Genomic DNA, 19,545 nt, shown 5'->3' with positions numbered 1-19,545 from the left:
CAGGTCTGGACTTTGACTAGGCCACTCCAAAGTCTTCATTTTGTTTTTCTTCAGCCATTCAGAGGTGGATTTGCTGGTGTGTTTTGGGTCATTGTCCTGCTGCAGCACCCAAGATCGCTTCAGCTTGAGTTGACGAACAGATGGCCGGACATTCTCCTTCAGGATTTTTTGGTAGACAGTAGAATTCATGGTTCCATCTATCACAGCAAGCCTTCCAGGTCCTGAAGCAGCAAAACAACCCCAGACCATCACACTACCACCACCATATTTTACTGTTGGTATGATGTTCTTTTGTGGCCTCTTGGATGAGTTGTCTCTGCGCTCTTGGGGTAATTTTGGTCGCCCGGCCACTCCTGGGAAGGTTCACCACTGTTCCATGTTTTTGCCATTTGTGGATAATGGCTCTCACTGTGGTTCGCTGGAGTCTCAAAGCTTTAGAAATGGCTTTATAACCTTTACCAGACTGATAGATCTCAATTACTTTTGTTCTCATTTGTTCCTGAATTTCTTTGGATCTTGGCATGATGTCTAGCTTTTGAGGTGCTTTTGGTCTACTTCTCTGTGTCAGGTAGCTCCTATTTAAGTGATTTTATTGATTGAAACAGGTGTGGCAGTAATCAGGCCTGGGGGTGACTACAGAAATTGAACTCAGGTGTGATAAACCACAGTTAAGTTATTTTCTAGCTCATAGAGAATTAATTTGAGATCCATATAGTTAATAGAATTTATTTGAGATCCATATAGTTAATAGAATATTAACATTAATTCTAATTAATATTAATAGAAATTAATTAGAATTAATTTGAGATCCATATAGTTTATAGAATATCTCCCCTTTGCCTGAGTCCACTCAGGCAAAGGGGAGATATTCAAACAGAATAATAATGGGCCTGAAGGCATTGTTCTCTATGAGCTAATTAATTTGAGATCCATATAGTTAATAATTAACGATTGCACCAACAACTATAACAGGAAGGAAGAGATTAGCTTTACTGAATTAAATAAAAGACTGACAGTCGTCACTTTAGAGGAATTTTATTGATTCATTACGTGTAGTATACTTACCTTGGACAATAACGTTGTAACTAAACTTGTTGCCAGATGATCGAGTCAAACATATATCGCTTCCTCATGCTCAATAGTCCTTAAGATAGGTATCGAAACAATCTAGCAACTGTGTAACTTGTTCCTCGAGTTCCCCTCACGGAACGGGCAGGTGTAGCGGTTTGTTATTCGCAACATTGTTTAAAAGTTGCAACAGCAGATATAATAGCATTAGCCCAGTAAAGAAGAGATTTGAGAACTTAACTTTTCCTACTTTTCTTTCCTTTGTTTTTAATGTAATTAGGGATTTTAAGTGAACCAATAAAGTGTATTTTAACTTTTAGGATACAGGTGTGCCAAAAAAGGTTTCCTTGTGTGTCTTTCTCTCCATGCATTTATTTTGAAGTATCTCTTTAATGAACACAGAATGAATGTGTATTGGTGTCTCATGCAAGCCTGCATCCAGTGTAGTCATACCAGTGAAGTACAAGGAAACAGAGCACCCAAATTATATTACTGTAGTACTGTACATTTTTGCAAAGTCAACCTAAAAAATGGTGTCACTAAATTCTTTTGTACCACTTTTTTCAAGTTACTTAAAGTATATGTATTTCCTTGCTCTTTGCAATTACTTCAGTTTCTACCTTTCCTTTTCTAATACCTATTACTTGTACCAGTCTTCTCTGTATTTTCTCCTGTCCTAAACTACCCACCCTCGTTGGTGTTTGATATTGTCAAGGATATCCAACACTAAGGCCGATGACACATGAGAAAACGAGTCTTACCGGGATTAATCTTCTATAGCGGTGGCGACTAATTTCCTCTAATACTTTCCAGCCAGAAGAAAAACATATGTGTTACTTTGGCTTTTCGAGGTTGCCTAAAGTTGCCTCATGAGGAAACTTTGGGTGACTTTAAAGGAACAGTAACACCAAAAAATTAAAGAGTTTTTAAGTAAATGAAATATAATGTACTGTTGCCCTGCACTGGTAAAAGTTGTGTGTTTGCTACTGTAACTCTACTATATAATAAGCTGGTGTAGCCCCGGGGGCAGCCATTCAAGCTGGAAAGAAGGTGAAAAGGCACAGGTTACATAGCAGATAACAGATAAGCTCTGTAGAATACAATCGTGTTTTATCTGTTATCTGCTAAGTGCCTGTGCCTTTTCTCCTTTGAATGGCTGCCCCAGGGGCTACACAGCTGCATTCTTTATATAAACCATAGTAGTGTTTCAGAGGCAAACACACCAGTTGTACCAGTGCAGGGCAGCAGTACATTATATTGGAAGTTCTTTTATACACTTGAATTTTTTGGTGTTACTGTTCCTTTAAAAAACTGAAACTTTACAGCCTTGCCAGTAGGAAAGCATTTAGCAACATTAGTTGCCACTGCTAGAGGAGATTAATCACAGGGCGACTGGTGTCATCAGCCTAAAGGGAAAATGCAAAAAAAGTCCAAGGTTTGCTACAGGTTTAGTCACCTCTAGCAACCAAACAACAGCTAACATTTTACTGCATTTCAAAGCAAATATCTGACTTGCACTTGGTGACTTTCCTGGGCAAACTGCACCCTTTAAACATTCCTTAATAAATCCTCATCCTGTACTCTCTCATTGATCACCAAATTCTCCCCTACCCACACAGCTCACAGACTGGAGACATCAAGCTATATACCTGGAGAATCATCTGCCCCTGCCTGTGCATTCTAGCCCAGCTGTTCTTCTTCCCCAGAGGGACCACAAAGACTGGAGGGGACAGCTAAGGTACTAGTGCATCTGCATGTAATGCAGACATTAAGTAACAAAGCACGTTTGTATCCATAATGACCACCTAATTGGGATTGTCTGACAACATTAATGGACTGTGGTATAAAATTGTAATATATGTTTGATTTTAATAAATGAAAAACAACGTGCTGCTGAACTACAAATTTATTAGGGTCAGGCATAACCTTCTACAAATTATTGAAATTTTCTATTTTGAGAAAAGAAAATAAGTGTTTTTCCTGTATCTCTTTCTAGATTTGCGTCCAAACTGATTTCTGGGGTTCTGGATTTCAAAGCAAAAATTGAGAGGTAAGCCTGTCTCCTTTAAATCTTTCATGACTTTAATTTTTATTTCTTTCAGATTCCCTTTTATACACCCTTTTAATTTTTTTTGTCTGTTTCAGCCCTGATGGTCTTACAGAGATATGGAGAGGTCGTCCTCTCTGTCCTCACCAATACCATGACTTCTTCGGCTCATGCAGAGAACCTGGTTACAAAAGAGATCGTGTACTGCTGCAGCCGGCACATAAATCCCTATCTCAATATGTGACAGTGTGCCGAAATTACCAGGTGGCTGACTGTCTCTCTCTGTTATTCTCATACTGATATTTGGCATGCAGAGTATAGTGAAAACAGACCTAATGTAATTATTTAGGCATTAATTGAGATTTCTATCAATATAGTAAAAGAGTGATAAGGTTGCTTAATTCTTGGCATGTTTGCAAAGGTATTCTTGGACATGATGGAGCATCAGCATGTGTAAAATTCACGTCAGTGCAAGTGCATGGATTTATAATAGTTTCTGAAATGTGGCCTTATGTGACCATTAGCTCCTGCTTCAGATGGATGTAGCCACAACCACTAATGTTTATGATGAGTTCACATTCCAGCAACTATAATATGTGGTGGCCTTGAGCCTACCATGCATTAAAAGTATATCCAAACCAGGGATGCACCGAATCCAGTCTGTGGGATTTGGGCAAGATTCAACCTTTTTTAGCAGGATTGGGATTGAGGCAAAAAGAATCCTTATACTTAAAATAATGTGACATTCATCACATAAACAAAGAAGTTGACATTTTTTCACCACCTGGTTCTCTTTAACTCATTCCCAACCTTTTCTTGCATATGCAAATTAGGATTAGGATTTGGTTCGGTATTCGGCTGAATCTTTCATGAACGATTGGGGGTTGTACATCCCTAATCCATGTATGCTTAGGTTACAGTTAGGAAAAGTCTAGTTTTCTAAATAAGTTGCAGTAGTTGTGGTGGAAATGAATCAATCAATACTATAACTAGACTACGAGAAATAACTTATGTGCATCTCTGTTTTTCTTTCTTTTTATCTGCACCTTATCTGTTATACTTTCTATATCTTTTACAAAATGTATCATTTTTTTCTTATATTCTACTTTCCCTCCCTCTCTCAGTTTTTCCAAATGGATGTATATAATAGTGATGGGTCTCCTCTCACTGAGGATCAGATTCATCAGCAGATGCTTTTCCTGCGAGCTCACTCCTACAAGACGGACAAGGAGCCTGTGGGGGTGCTCACCACTGATCACCGAAATAGCTGGGGACGTGCATATACCACCCTTATCCGGGGTGAGTGTCTGCCATGCCGTTGCAATAGAGAACAGAGATGCAGTGGCAGAATTTAAGGGGAAGCTTGTCCACAGTTTTTTTTTTTTAATATAATTTGAGAATCATTGCACTAACTTATAATAAAACAGCTGAAATGAAAGAATAAAAAAAGAACTTCTCACTTATTACAAACAGACCTGTAAATTAGGTTCCTTTGTAGTAAAGTCTCAAATATTTGCCCTAATCCTATAACCAATGAGACATTTGCTTTTGTTTGATATCAGCTGCTATCAATTAGAAAAAGAGAAAACATCTGTGGGGTTGTTCTCCTTAAAATTAACTTTTAGTGTGATATAGAGAGTGAAATTTTGAGACAGTTTGTAATCGGTCTTTATTTTTTTATGATTTGTGTTTTTTAAATTATGTTGTTTTGTTTAGGAGACCTGCAGTTTGGCATTTCAACAGCTATCTAGTTGCTATGGACCAAATCTCCCTAGCAACCAGGCAGTGGTCCAAATGAGAGACTGAAGTAGGCATAGGAGGTGTCCTGAAGAGAAAGATAATTAATAAAAAGTAACAAAAAATAAAATTGTGGCCTCAAAGCTATAGGTTTTTGGCTGTTGATTTGAAATCTGTAGCTGAAGAAGTTGGTAAATAAATTAAAATCTATAAAAAAATGAAGACCAACTAAAAAGGTTCTGGTAGGTATTCTGTAACATGCTTAAAGTCAATTTAAAAGTGAACTGTCCCTTTAATTTCAGTTTGCAGTCAAATGCATTACAGCTTTCCTCAGTCTAACAATATGTGTTGTTATTTCATGACCACTGTGGGGTTCTGCAAGCACCTGCAAACTAAGTCAGAAATCAAGGTTGTTTATGATCAGTTGATAATGCCGATAGAAAAGTGTGCAGAGTGATGTTTATTCAATAATAGAACATGGGTACAGATGACCTTTTATGGCTCATCGAAACAAAGTATAGGGAATGCACTGTACACCCCCTATGGTAATATCACAAAGGCATTAGCCCAATAAAATGCTTTGTTGAGGGTTTTGACTGCCTAACTTGTTAGGCCTCTCTACTGCATTCTGCTCTAACACCTACCAGAGAACTCTAGTTATACCTCAGATATGGGTCCCCTACTAACTTGACAATTTCTGGGGCCTATTGAAGCCCAGGTTTACACAGGTTCTTATATCACCCGAGGAGATGCTACCTGCTGGTATTAGTCAGGATTACTAGTCTTGCATATGACCAGAGTTACCTGGTGGCTGTATCCTGAGCCCATTCACCAGAGAATCCTACTGGGACCTATAGCCTTACTGGCAGGGTTATAGCCAAAACACTTCAGGCACACTTACTGTTCTGGGGAGTAAGTTCTATTTTTAGAGATTCCCCTTTACCACCTCCCTAGAAATATATTGTACATTGCAGAGCAGGACCAGCTGGCACTTCTAGATGTGTCACAGAAACAGTCATTTAGCAGCAAGTTGCAGGGAAAGGGGAATATAGTATACAGAGATGTGCCAGTTTCTAAATTCAGCTCTTTTCATTCTGTAGACCGACTGAACAGAGAATCTGTGCGCAGCATCCAACGCAGCCTCTTCACGGTCTGCCTGGATGCCACTGCATTGAAGTATTCTGAGGAGCTCTATAGCAGTCGAACAGCAGCCCAAATGCTACATGGAGGGGGGACACATGCAAATAGTGGCAACAGATGGTTTGACAAAACTTTGCAGGTAATTAATGCCAAGTACACTTTATACATACCATACCTATCGTGTCTCTCCTCAATCTGCTCCATTTTCACGTGCCCTCTAAAATCCCAGTTCTGTCATTAATAAGCTTATGGCAATTCATGACCTTTGCTCTACACTCCCTCTATCTTCTATATACCTGTAGATTACACCTGAACTGCAGTTTCAGATACAGCCTCCCCTCCTTCCCTTTTTTTTGGTGGCTTTTCCTTTAATTGATAGGGCAGGTGAAGGTGTAGGCAGTTACCAGGTACTTCAATAGTATCTCTTGTCTTTTTCTAGTCTATGCATTTGCCTCTTCTCTCCACTATGTCTTCATGTACCAGCCATTATCAGACGAGTGATACTAACATTTCTATTCCTCCACATTTTTTCTGTTGTATGCATTCTCTATATTATCCAAGGTGATTTCACTATCCCCGCTGGCAGTTCGAACATGCTAGCTATCTTTTGATTCCTAGGCTTCTTACTCTTTTAGACATTCACTGCATCAGCTACTACACTTAGGGCTCTGGCACACGGGGAGATTAGTCGCCCGCGACAAATCTCCCTGTTCGCGGGCGACTAATCGGGATGGGATGGCAGGTGAAGGCAACTCGGGGAGATTAGTCGCCCGCGAACAGGGAGTTTTGTCGCGGGCGACTAATCTCCCTGTGTGCCAGAGCCCTTAGGTTTCCCTCAGTGTGATTATATGCTCATCTGTCACAAAGTGAGATCTACCTTACTTCTATTGTGGTAGAAAACTGAATCTTTACTTCATTCAATGTCCTTCACAGGGACAACAGACAAACTTAATTCAGAATTTTGCAGACTCAATTATGTAATTCAACAGTTAAAATAATTGTATTCTATATGGCCCCACAAAGAAATAATTTTTGCCCCTTGTTTCTCAGCCAACGTTTTGAATCAGCTTTTTCAAGACTGAGGCCACTAGGCATTCTGTTTTATATCTGTAATTTGTAATATTACTATATTATATTATTATGCTATCCCAATTTATTGAACCCCCACCGCAATTTTATATAATATAAAATAATAATGGTATTATACTTATATAAAGTTTTGGTGGGGTTCATTAAATTGGGATAATATAAATAATATGATATTACAAATTACAGATATCCGTAGTGGCATCAGTCTTAAAAAAGCTGATACTTTTTTATGCAAAGCATAATGTCATTAACTAAATTTCCAGCATAATAATCTCTGAAACAGCATATATAAAATGCTTCAGACTCCCTAGTATAATATGTTATCTCTTTTTTTTCTTCACTTTGTGTAATGATGCTACTTCTTTCACAGTTCGTGGTTGGGGAGGATGGAACATGTGGTCTGATATATGACCAAGCAACAGCTGATGCCTCTGCTATACTAACAATGCTGGGCCATGTTCTGGAGTACTGGTATGTATGTAGAGTCAGTATTATGTGCATAGCACTCAATAAAAATGATTATAACAAATGGATGGTACAAACAGTATAGCTGAGGGTGCCACAGACTGAAAATAGAGGAACTGCTGCATATACACCAGTGGTACTGTGTATCTTCAAAACTAATAGAATGAGAGTATAAATGGGCTTGAGGGGTGGGAATAGCAATGCTAGTAGCTAACATGCATTTCCAATCTCTTTCCAGCTCAAGGGGGCCCAAACGCCTTCCACCTCGCACACCTTTAACACGTCTTCCTCCTCCAAAAAAGCTCTACTTCAATTTCCCCCCAGAAACCAAACAACACATAGAAAATGCAAAGCAGAACCTTGATATGTGAGTGGGATGTTGGGTGTGTTCCTGACTATTCCTGTTGATTGATCTGTTACTGGTGAGGTATTAAAGGGGTTGTGTTATAGTGTAGTTTGTAGTACTATATTACACTGTATGCTTTGTAAATAATTAATTTACCATTTAAAATGTTACTCTTCAACCAATAAATGTATTTTTTTTTTTAGTTTTAATGATGAGTTGTAGGCTGTAATTTAAGGTCATTATGCAATTTTGTGTGCTTTCATAAACAGCCATCATACCACAATACAACTACTTTCAGGCAGCTGTTGTTACCCCTATTCGGTGTTATCATAGAGTTGTGTGTCGTGCTCCTATTTCTCTTCCTTTAGTGCTATTTCCATATCTATTACTAGAGGAGCATTGGAGCATTTTTAGCAAAATATATTGGACATCTGTACAGTATGAGTGTAAAGAAATATATATTTCACTCCAATAAGTGTCTGCACTCTAGCAGTGGTTGTGTCCTGTCTCATAAATAGTTTATTACAGATGGGGGTATGCCTTTTTTGGGTCCACATTTTGCCCACATCTAGTAACCCATCTAGAAAATAAGCAGTGTTTTGGCAACCAACTGACCTGTAAATGCTGCCTGCTGATTGGTTGCTATGAGCAAATTTAAGACCATTTATTACATTACTCTCAAAATATGTCAAATGGCCTCAACTAAACTGTGAATGTTTGTACTAGGGAATCAGTGCTGTATACTATTCTGTAAGTGTTGTCTACCTTTTTATTTAGATTGGTGAATGACTTAGACATTTGTTGCTTCACCTTCTCTGATTTTGGGAAGAGCTTTCCTAAGAAACACAACATGAGACCAGGTGCTTTTCTGCAGGTCGCCCTTCAACTGGCATACTACAGGTAGAGTTTGAGCCGTCTCTCACTGGCAAGGGTACAGGGGCCAATGCTGTATTTAGGAACATTATTATTAATACTTAGTAATATTCCATGGATTTTTCTCATTGGTAGTAATTTCATTGCTAGTAATCGAATGATGTTTGAAAAATAAAATCCTTGTGTATTCTTACTGTACCCAGGTGTCATGAATCTCTTTGTGCCACATGTGAAGTTGTCAGTCTACGGACATTTCATCGTGGTCGTTCAGATGTAGTGCGTTGCTCTTCTTCTGAGGCACTGGAATTTGTGCAAGCTGCAGATGAACCCAACAGACTGGTAAATGGGGCCTTTGATTATCGTGACATGACTTCATAGATGTGATTGAGGTGGGGGGTGATTACAGGCCTACATACAGTCCCTACTGTTAGGTCTTCTGTGGTGGGGTGTGGGTCACATTAGTTCAAATAATTTGGGACAAAGGGCCATGCTTTTTTTTTTAGTCCTTTTCTGTTCAAGCCCACCAGCAGTTTCGGCAGTTGCACAAAAGAGGATCTGATACAGTACAAGATGGTGTCTGCTAATTCAGCTGCATAGTTCTGTATTTTTAAAGTGGGTACAGCGATAAAGACAATTGTGAGATTAGTGAGTGGTGCAGGGAGGGGGCTGTTGGAAAGGGGTTGGGGGTAGTTGATATTCTTTAATGTGTATATTTTGCATAGTTCTGTGACCAGCTTGTGTAACATGCTTTCTACCACTTTTTATATAAGGCTGGAGAGAAACTGTCACTTTTGAAAAAAGCTGTAGAGAGTCACCAGTGTGCAACAGAACAGGTAAGAAACAGCTACAGATTATTTCATTCATTGTAAAGTCCTATCTTTAAATACTGGGACTTTATTGAATGAACATGCTACCTAGTACATGCAATTATATTGGCTCTTTGCTCATCACTGTCTCTTTCCAAAGAGTTCATTCAGGTAGTTGCACATGAAGTGATTTGGGATCCTAGACTCAGAGACGGATTTCTGTGCCTCACACCAAAAGGGGTCCCTTGACATGACCCTTACTGCATCACAGCCAGATTGTTGAAAAGTATTTAATCTGATAATCCCATGTATCTTAAAAGTATACTGTCACTGCCAACACAAAAATAAAAATGCTGGTCTGTTTCAAATTGAAGCAGACCCAGCAATTAGCATTGGTTTTTATTTACAGATGTGCTTGGTGCTGCAATTTTACTCCAGCAGTTTCCCTTTCTAATTGCCGCTCTATGGTCTATGGCACAATTGACATTTTGAGACAAGTGTAGGTGTTATCTGCTGAAAACATGCATAAATTCCTTTTTGATGATCATTGGATTTGCAGAGTAAAACTCAAACATCTTCATTTTGAGGTGATGGTTACCTTTGCCTGTATCTGCCATAAGCATTGTGACTGTCACACTTTTTTTTGCACTGTTTTGTGCATGGGCAAAGAATATTCTGATACCCCCTGTCCATGTTGACAGTGATTTCAATGGCATATGCTTTTTAATTAACTGGAAACAAAACCAGGTTGTACAAAAAGTGACATTAGGCTTTAGGTCTCTCAACAGTAATCATTATTAATATTAACATGTATTTAGAAAGTACCAACATATTCCAGCAGTAAATGGGTTTATACATTGAATAACCAAAATTAAAGCAATCAATAACCAATACAAGATGTGAAGAGGGCCCTGAGTGAAAAGCTTACAATCCAAAAGTAATGCATATTGTTTCTTTATTTAGATTTTTTTCCTTGATGTTTTTTTTCCCAACTGCTAGAAAAAATGCATTGCTTACCATTACAACAAGTCTCTTTGTAATGGACTACCTTGCTCACTTTTTAGCTCAGCTTTGTTAGTGGCATCTCTCCACTACAGACACCACACAGACAGAGAAGGCAGGACTTGCACCTGAATGGAATAAAGTTTTTCTGCATATACACTAAAGCTGACCAGCAGTTTTTTTGTGTAAACAGATGACTGCATCTCTGTCATTAAAGCAAACACAGTTTAATGTTTTATCTGTCTTTATCGCATCTTTCTGCTAGAATTCCTGCTCCCAGTTTTGGCACAGTAACGCATAAATGAGATATAGACAACTATATAGTATCTTTCAAAAGTGTGTATAAAAGGGCATGTATTTTATTGTACCATAATATGGCTTTATAACATTTCCCTTACACTCCTAGATCCCAAACAATAATCTCCCAATCCACTTTTCTAGGTACTGCAGGGTCAGTCTGTAGATGGCACTCTTCTTGCTCTGAAGATGCTGTGTATTTCCTCTGGAGCTGCTCTTCCTGCCATTCTCATGGATACATCCTACGCAGTCTCTTCTCATTGGAAGCTCTTTACAGGACAGGTGAGGAGTGTTTGCACATGTAGTAAGGGAAATGTGAGTATAATTATTTGGACAGAACAATAGAATCTTTAGACAAACATAATGATATGAAAAAATTTATGCAAAATATACAGGGAGGGTTGTGAAAAACTGAGCTTTAAGGGAGGTTTTGATTGTGGAAAACAACCCCTGTAAAAATTGTCATAGCTTACCTCCCAGTATAATCAACAGGCATTTCCCTGCACATACTCCATATAATTAAGTTAATAAAGTTTTTTTTTTCTACAAGAAATGGAGACACAAAATATTCTAAAGGTTCCAAATTAATTAAAAGTGATTAAGCCAAACACAGATCAAAAGAAATACAGTAGCAATTGTCTACAGTGCTTACACTCTCTTTTACCCATAGGTATCATCCCCTATAGATTGTGTGATGTGTTATGGACCTCTGGTTCCCGATGGCTACAGCGTCTGCTTTGCACCCTCCCTGGACAGTATTACAGTGTGCGTATCTGCATTTGACTGCTGTCAGGAGACTGATGCCCAGAAACTATCTGACAGCCTGCAAGGGGCTTTAAGGGACATGCAGTCTCTCATCATAAAGTGCCAACCAGGAGAGGCCTAGGATCGATATGCCTTCTTGCATAAATTCCTATTGCTCTTGCGATCAGACATCTGTCATTGTTGAAGATCTATATTTACATTAAAATGTAACCTTACTTAATAAAGGTTGCTTTAAAATGAAAGCATTGTGTTTATGATGACCGGTTTGTAGCATACTGTATATTACTGACACACAATGAACCTTTTTTCTAATAATGTCATATGAGGAGGAGCAGCTTCTATTTGGCATATGGTATGGTGCTAAATTTGTACAATAAAAGGCTCATTTGCTAACTATATAGGTTTAAATATGTAGAAGGGTACAGCAGAAAATCTGCCAACTAATTCTGATTTTGCCCTTTAATGGAAGACTTGACAACAGGGAACAATACAGAAAGGAGAGGATCTATTGGAAGGTTTTAACAAATAAGAATCTATAAATAGGTTATGGTCCCTTTGTCACTACATACATATGTAATTTACTACAACTCCCATGATGCCAAGAAAATAAATTATGAAATTATTAGATTATTGCAGTTCAGTAGTATAGGATGGCTTATGTTTGGGAATAGGTTTGTTGTAGCTTAGGGCATTGAATAGAGTTAAAAATACTATAAAAAAAGATTTAACAATATTAGCAAGATGCGGTATACATGAAAGGAATTAAAAATGCACAGAAAAAAAAAACAAAAATAGGAAAGATGGTTCAAATCAAAGGCATTAAGGGTGGGCAGGCAGTACACCGTGATAGAAGCACACAAGGCTTGTGGCACAGAGGGAAATGCTTAGAATGGGGGTGTTGTTAGAAGATACTAAAGGGCTGATAAAGAATAGGTATGACAATAAGGAGAGGAAATTGGAATGTGCATAACAGCAGGCAGGAATCGGAAAGAACAGAACGGAAGAATAAGAAAGGAGAAAGGGCTGAGCTATGGGTGAAATTCAAGTTAAGTGATTATTATAAGGAGAAAGAAACAGTAGGGGAGAATAGAAAGAGAATCTGAGGGAATAGGAGAAAAATCACAGAAGGCGAAAAGAGGGGGTGAAAATCATAGGAGGAGGAGGAGGAGAAAAGGGAGGGGGAGAATATCTGAGAGGAGGGGGTGAAAGAGAAGCTGCAGCAGAAAGAATTGGTGCAGGATCAGAGGAGAAGCTGTGAGGGGGGGAGACAGACAGAGGGGGCGAGGAGAGACCCCCATCCTGCCATATCCATCTGAGGACCCCCCACAAGTCAACGAAGCTCCCTCCCCCTAGAGATATGTCCAGCGAGAAAACAGGTGAGGGGGGGAGGGAAATAGATGACTGATAGAAATAATGGTGAAAAAATGATGGAGGAGGACAGATAATTTTGGAAAACTTAGAAATACATGGTTTACATCTGGCTTCTTTGCTCATTTGCCTGTGTGGAGATGTGTCCTGGAATGAGGGATTCGTTGCTCTGTGTCCCTCTGCCATCTACTTGCCTGTCTCAGCACTTCCTTGTCCTGTCTCAGCAGGGATCCCTATCTGTGTGTCTGTAAGCATCTCTGCGATTTTGTCATTTCCCAAAGCCTAGATGGACATGGGAAGGACACCGCAAAATGGAGAGACAATGGAAAGGGACAGTTGGGGGAGGGGAGTCATGGAGGAGAGGAGAGAAGGGAGCGAGAGGCTGAGGCTAGGGGGAAGGGGGGTTACCAAGGGGAAATTTAGTAGAGAGAACTAAACATGGAGGACTCATACTCCATCAAACCATTTATAATGTGCACTGCTGATGTGTGTTTATAAGCTATAAAGATGTGTCCTATGTACCCTTTTCTTGGCATGAATTCTCATATTGCTTGTGTCATTATATACTTAATTGGCAATTCTTGGTATCAATGATATGTATTTCATATAATGATTGTGTGGGTGGAGGAATGTGTGTGTGTATAGAATATATATATATATATATGTATATAATGTGTATATATGTATAATTACAGTGGTGGGGACCTTCATTTCGTTGGCATGCTTAACATCTTAACATATCAGGTTGTAGAACTGAATTATGTATGTTTGATTCTAACAACTGTATAAAAAATATTTGAAGCAATATGCTAAAATAGGTACTACATTTTAGTATTTTTGGTTTATAATAAATACATGGTGTGTCAGTGTAAAAATACATATGTCATACTTCACAACATTTCTCTTTTAAGAGACAGATGTATGAAATGTGTAATGCGTTGCTGCAACCCTACGCAGTTCAGGCTACTTCTACTGTTTCTTAAAATAACGCTTGGTTCTTGATTATTAGGGTGAAAAAAGTATAAAATTCAACTAAATGTGCTGTTATATGTGCTATATGGATATGTGCTTATATGTTATTTCCTGTAGCAATGTGCAATCTTCCAGATGCTAATTACATCATCTCTCAGAATTCCAATGGCAGTCAGAGACTTGCTAGAAAGTATCTTAAGGGCTGCAAGTTGCACATTCAGTCCTCATGTTATGTAGTTTGCCTGTAGCTTCTGGTCTGTTTATACTGCAGGGTGTTCAGTTTGCAGCTGTTTGGCAGTATCCACTCGTTCTCCCCTCTTGTTTTTCAAGAACACTTTGCTACCTTTTCAGGCCCTCCAGACTCTGGACCACACAATTCTCCTCCTCCTTACAACCAGCCCGTTGGGGAAGGCCCATGTAATGGAGTCATCCCTGGATACAATGACCCCCCTCCTCAGCCAGCCACAGCAACCCTTCCTCGACAGGACCCTCAAGGATACCTTCAGGAGACGCCATTCACTGCTCCCCCACCAGCTCCTCAAGGGTATGTGGTACAGACTCACCCTCCCGGCGGCACCATACCATCTGGGGGATATATACCACAGGGACCAGGGTATCCCATGCACCTGCAGCCCTGCACTGCTTATGTACCTGTATACCCTGTGGGGACGGTAAGTATAAAAAAAATATGAACAAAGGGAAAAGTGCAGGTGACTGAACAGACAGGCAGTAAATAATAGACATTGCATAAAAAATAATGAGGAGAATGAACAATTAACTGTTATAACATTAGTTTCTGCCACATTTCTACCTCCTCCAGCAATATCCAGCAGGAGCAGTTCCACCCCAGCCTGGGATCCCACCACCTCAGATCCCACCTGGATTGGCATTACTAGAGCCACGACGTCCACCTCATGACTACCTGCCCATTGCTGTCCTCACCACTATCTGCTGTTTCTGGCCAACTGGAGTTATTGCCATAATAAAGGCTGTGCAGGTAAGTTGTTGTGCCACTATGTCTGGAATGTTGTCTTAACCTTAATTCAAATTGTAGAAAGTGAAGCATAAATACATATTGTTTTAGCTTATTGCCTTAAAATGTTGCTCTCTATGTCTGTGCCACTGTTTTGACTTGCAAGTGGAGGTGCTGACCCATGACAACATGACACTAGTCTGTGTCTGTCACCATGCAAGGGGGTATGACTTGCCCATGGCACCTCTAGTTCTCCCCTTTGCTCTGTCTGGACTTACAGGGGGAGAGACTTTAGCCCTGTCTATGTCACTGTAATGTCTTCTGTGATGTATACTGTTACCTCTATTTATCATTCTGCTGGGAGTTAAACTGTCCTTTGACTTTTCTAGTATACATGGCTGAGTTGAATAGCTTGGAAAATAACTGAACAGCTCCTCTGTTTCAGTATAACCAGGGTTCTAGTCCATGAGGGGACTAAGGCTGCCCACACAGAAATAGATTTGCCTGTTTGACAGCCCAGTTTGGTCCTAGGGCCAATGATCAGATCATCTGGGGATCCTATGGGGATTGTTTAAAATAGAAACACTTTAATGCATCCCTGCGGTTCTCCACTAACTGGATTTTCAAACCTACCAGACAACTTTCTAATTTTTAGACATATTTCAATCAAGCAGGCTGATCAGTGGGAACCATACACATGCCAGTAAACTGCAGATTTGGCAGCCTTTAGAGGCCTGTTTATTGCCTGTCCCACAATACTTCTAGTCAGTCTCCCAGTGTCTTCTGGTATTAAAATGGACTGAACCCCGTGACTGCTCCTGTCACTGTATCATCCTACAGCATAGGGAGGGTCTAGCATGATTGCCACATTCTGTCACTGAGGAGGAGGGAACTTATCCATGACTCCTAATTTTCTTTATAACTCAGTAGAGGAAAGCACAGACTCATAGATCCTTCTATCTGTATCACCCTGCAGGTCAGAACAGCTTTAGCCCGTGGGGACCTGATGTCTGCAGAGATAGCTTCCCGAGAGGCACGGAACTTCTCATTCATCAGCTTGGCTGTGGGCATTGCTGCAATGGTCTTGTGCACGATCCTAACAGTGGTTATTATTATTGCAGCTCAGCACCATGACAATGAGTGGGGGCCATAAATGACTCCCCATGGGCCAAAAGGAAGACACCTGCCTTTTTCCTCTATATATTTCTCTTCTCTATCCATTTTAGTTTAAGGCTTACTTTCTTCATTCCCCATCCTCCCTTAGCTATGTCTTCCTATTATTATTTCTTAGTTTCACCATCTCTTTATCTTATTAATTTCTACTGTGCTATTTCTCTTATTCCTCCTACTGATTCTCATTTAGATATTCTCTTTCAGTCTCTCTTCTACACATTATCTGATTATCTTCTAATTGTTATAAATAATACAGGTGCCAAATGGGGGTATTATGTATGGGGTTCTAGGAGCATCTGGGGGTACTGTGCAGCTCCACATGAGAGGTTGCAAAGGATTATGGGCTGAGGGTGCAATTCAGGGAGACAGAAAAATTGAATGAGACAGAGAATGATGATGTGCCTCTGTAAGAAAGAGAATACAAGATGCTGATTCTCTCAGGCCAGAAGATTTAGACATGAGCTAGTTGGTCATAGGCACATTGGGATAACATGACAAAAAGACAAAAGAACAAAGTAGTTTTTCAAGAGGAAGAGTGTAAAAGAGTGTGTGTGTAACAGCATCAACAAGCTAAGGGAACCATGGAATAAAAAGAAGCTTGTTGGACTGACTGCGAAAATAATAGAAAGTATAGCAAAGCAAAATGTGCTAAGCTATAGTTTAAGATACAAGCTGCTATTTTATGGATACATTTTTGGAACACTGTTTGAAAGAATTAATCTAATAGTCTTTCAAACCAATGTGTATATTAGCTATAGCTTTTCTTAAAAATGCCATGTACCTCGCAGGAGAGTACTAGTAAATGTGAGACACTACAATAATAGCAGGACAGACATCCAGGAAAATGATTTCAGTGCCAAGAGTGGACAGCCTGAGCAAAAGAGCATATAAAATGGAAACATGATTGGCAGTGGAACTGTAAAGTTTGCCTTTAATTAAACTTTTAGTATGTAATAAATAGCCTTTACTAAACATCTGGCTTTTCTGTTCTGCATTTTTTAGGCTAATGTCCCACAGAGAAATTACTTGCCAGCAATAGATCTCTGCTACCACGGGTGACTAATCTCTCTGAAATGCCTTTTCACCGACAAAAAGGGAATTGCCAGTGGAAAGGCTTACTCATTGCTTTTGTTTTTCAAAGTTTCCTCCTGCAGTCAACTTTGCATGATTTTAGAAAACCAAAGCAATACTTGGCCTTTCCACCAGCTATTCCCTTTGTTACCGGCGGAAAAGCATTTCGGCATTTTTGTGGTAGCAAAGATCTCTCGCCGGTGACTTATCTCTCTGTGGAACATTAGCCTTAAACTGCAACTGAAAATGATATATTGTTGTTGGGAGATTGATTATGAGGGTTCCATTTTATTGTTGTTTCTTGCTTCTATGTTATGTTTCATTTCAGGCCCTCCTATTCATCTTCCATTATGACTTTGCTAGAGCAATCAGATAGCAGTCAAAATTCAAATCTAAAAGTTGCAGGACAGAAAAAAAAAAATATTTTAAAAACCAAAAGATAATAAAAATGATAACTGTCTTGGAATACTGCTGTCTTTATCATACTAAAAGATAATTATAAGGTGAACTACCCCTTTAAGACTTACTATGAGACACTAAGCTGCTATTGTGAAACATGGTGTTTAGAAACTAAGAGGTGGTTCTTATTTCTGTGACAAACAACTATTTATTGTTATAACTAATAGTCTCCTTATTAACCACTATTTATTGGTTGGAAGGGTGCATTGTGGGTATTTATTCATTAGCGTTTGGAATGATAATTTAGATGCATTATCGAAAATAAATGAATTATATTTAATCAGTTTGTCAAGACTTGTGTTTGCATATACAGTAACATGAAAATGTTGATACATTAATAAGCTACATGGTAACTAATTGACATTGCTTTAAGAACTGGCATTCAGTTTATCAGGCAGAGCCCTGTGAGGTAGTGGCTCAAGAAAGTTTATGTGCTGCTGTTAACCAGCACTAACTTACTCAAGTGACCTGCTCCTGTATCACAACTAAAGAATAACCTGCAAGGCATGTCTGAAAATGTACTTATTTGTCAAGAAATATGCTGAAGTCAAGTTTAGTTACACGTTGGTAGTATTTATGAAGAAGCAGATGTTTGCTTTATGATCCTGTCTACAAAGGATTCATTAGACAATCACTTAAGACCCATATAGGGGATTCTAGGGGTTCATCCAGCATTGTTTTGTCCAACTGTGAACATTTACGAAGTTACTAATTTATCTGAATCGTGAATAGCTGTGTGTGGATTCAGTTAGGGCAGTGTGTGACCATCACTGTGTGCAATATTCTTGGTCATCCAGTATGTCCAATAACTTACACAACCAGTTAGCTTTACCCAGGATAATAAAGGAATTCCTATGATTCATTAAAACACATATGTCATAAATATTTGTTCTTTTCAATAATTATTTGCTTTTTCTTAACAATTTTAAAACAGAAAGTTAATGATGACAGTAGCTTTGTAAATATGTGGAGTCTGTGGGGGAAAACAAAGAAGAAAAAGAGTGGCCCATTTTCACCTGGGTAACAGGGTCAAAGAAAGATATAACTTTACCAAAGGTTAATCAATAGTTCACCGAATAACAGCAGTACAAAACTATTCTAATTACTAATACTAATTAGTATGGACTGACGATTCCTATGAGGTCCCTTTGATATATAGGAAAAGATGATATTTGTGTAACTGAAAATATGATATTATAAATCCAAGTCCAGAACCTTTGTTTGGCATTCCCACCAAATATGCTTTACAGAGCCAATTTGGCTGCATCACCAAAAACACTCTCCACTAATTTGGGGATTGGGAGGGAACCATATTCCAGCATGCTAAAACTTCCTAAGCCGTTTCAAGAGCATTGTGCTGTTGAGTCTCATATCTGGGTGATACATATTTGGTTAGACTGTCAAGTTTGGGGTCATTTTCTCTTGAAAATGGCGCTTGCAGACATGATTACTCTGTACAAGTACACTAGAGGGGATTTTTTCCCATAAAAACCAACTAGCGCACCAGAGGCCACCCCTTTGGAGGAACGGAACTTTCATTTGAAGCAGCGTAAGTGCATTTTCACGGTGAGGGCAGTGAGGTTGGGGAATGCCCTTCCTAGTGATGTTGTGATGGCAGATTCTGTTAATGCCTTTGAGCAAACATAGTAACCAAGGCTATTGTGATTCAAACATCTACAATTAGAATTGATATACACCTTTTGGTATAATTGGTATATACAGTTTATTTAAGTGTATAGATAGGTCAGTATGGGTCTACGTGTGCGTGCGTGGAAAGGTTGAACTTGATGGACTTTTACTGGAGCAGATAAATCCAGCAGCAGCAGAAAACACAAAAATCCTACTGCATTGGAATATAGGTTAAAACTCCCATGTGTAAAGGCATTGCACTAGT

General features: G+C 39.1%; 2 protein-coding genes and 1 long non-coding RNA gene across 6 annotated transcripts in view; 2 read left to right on the top strand and 1 right to left on the bottom strand.

The window, feature by feature from the left end:
- crat (carnitine O-acetyltransferase b) overlaps positions 1 to 11,877 on the top strand; it is a 44,752-nt gene extending 32,875 nt beyond the window's left edge. For all 3 annotated transcript variants that reach the window (XM_018096186.2, NM_203872.1, XM_031890284.1), the window contains 12 exon segments: positions 2,688 to 2,806; positions 3,065 to 3,118; positions 3,214 to 3,379; positions 4,240 to 4,414; positions 5,953 to 6,131; positions 7,452 to 7,552; positions 7,785 to 7,913; positions 8,670 to 8,792; positions 8,969 to 9,104; positions 9,536 to 9,598; positions 11,015 to 11,152; positions 11,541 to 11,877. In XM_018096186.2, the coding sequence (XP_017951675.2) occupies positions 2,688 to 2,806; positions 3,065 to 3,118; positions 3,214 to 3,379; positions 4,240 to 4,414; positions 5,953 to 6,131; positions 7,452 to 7,552; positions 7,785 to 7,913; positions 8,670 to 8,792; positions 8,969 to 9,104; positions 9,536 to 9,598; positions 11,015 to 11,152; positions 11,541 to 11,756 (1,599 nt within the window). In that variant the 3' untranslated portion in view covers positions 11,757 to 11,877.
- On the bottom strand, positions 10,780 to 14,327 carry LOC105948216. Its single transcript, XR_004219587.1, has 2 exons — positions 13,102 to 14,327; positions 10,780 to 11,139 (listed from the first exon to the last, which is right to left on the bottom strand). It is a non-coding gene; the product is annotated as an uncharacterized LOC105948216 (long non-coding RNA).
- prrt1 (proline rich transmembrane protein 1) lies at positions 12,812 to 17,931 on the top strand. Of its 2 annotated transcripts, none has more exons than XM_018096087.2 (4): positions 12,812 to 13,011; positions 14,327 to 14,646; positions 14,796 to 14,972; positions 15,925 to 17,931. In XM_018096087.2, the coding sequence occupies exons 1-4, from the start codon at positions 12,993 to 12,995 to the stop codon at positions 16,099 to 16,101; spliced, it is 693 nt and encodes a 230-aa protein (XP_017951576.1). In that variant the 5' UTR covers positions 12,812 to 12,992; the 3' UTR covers positions 16,102 to 17,931.
- Positions 17,932 to 19,545: the final 1,614 nt, after the last annotated feature.

The sequence above is a fragment of the Xenopus tropicalis genome, chromosome 8, assembly GCF_000004195.4.
Source record: "Xenopus tropicalis strain Nigerian chromosome 8, UCB_Xtro_10.0, whole genome shotgun sequence".
NCBI classification, from domain to species: Eukaryota; Metazoa; Chordata; class Amphibia; order Anura; family Pipidae; genus Xenopus; species Xenopus tropicalis.
Note: the sequence above shows the minus strand (reverse complement) of the source record. Positions and strands in the feature narration are given on the sequence as shown.

What these genes read in the sequence shown, in the direction of transcription:
- prrt1 (XM_018096087.2), top strand. An exon ending in CTGTATACCCTGTGGGGACG is followed by an intron (nt 14,647 to 14,795) that starts GTAAGTATAAAA and finishes TACCTCCTCCAG; the next exon opens with CAATATCCAGCAGGAGCAGT. An exon ending in CCATAATAAAGGCTGTGCAG is followed by an intron (nt 14,973 to 15,924) that starts GTAAGTTGTTGT and finishes ATCACCCTGCAG; the next exon opens with GTCAGAACAGCTTTAGCCCG.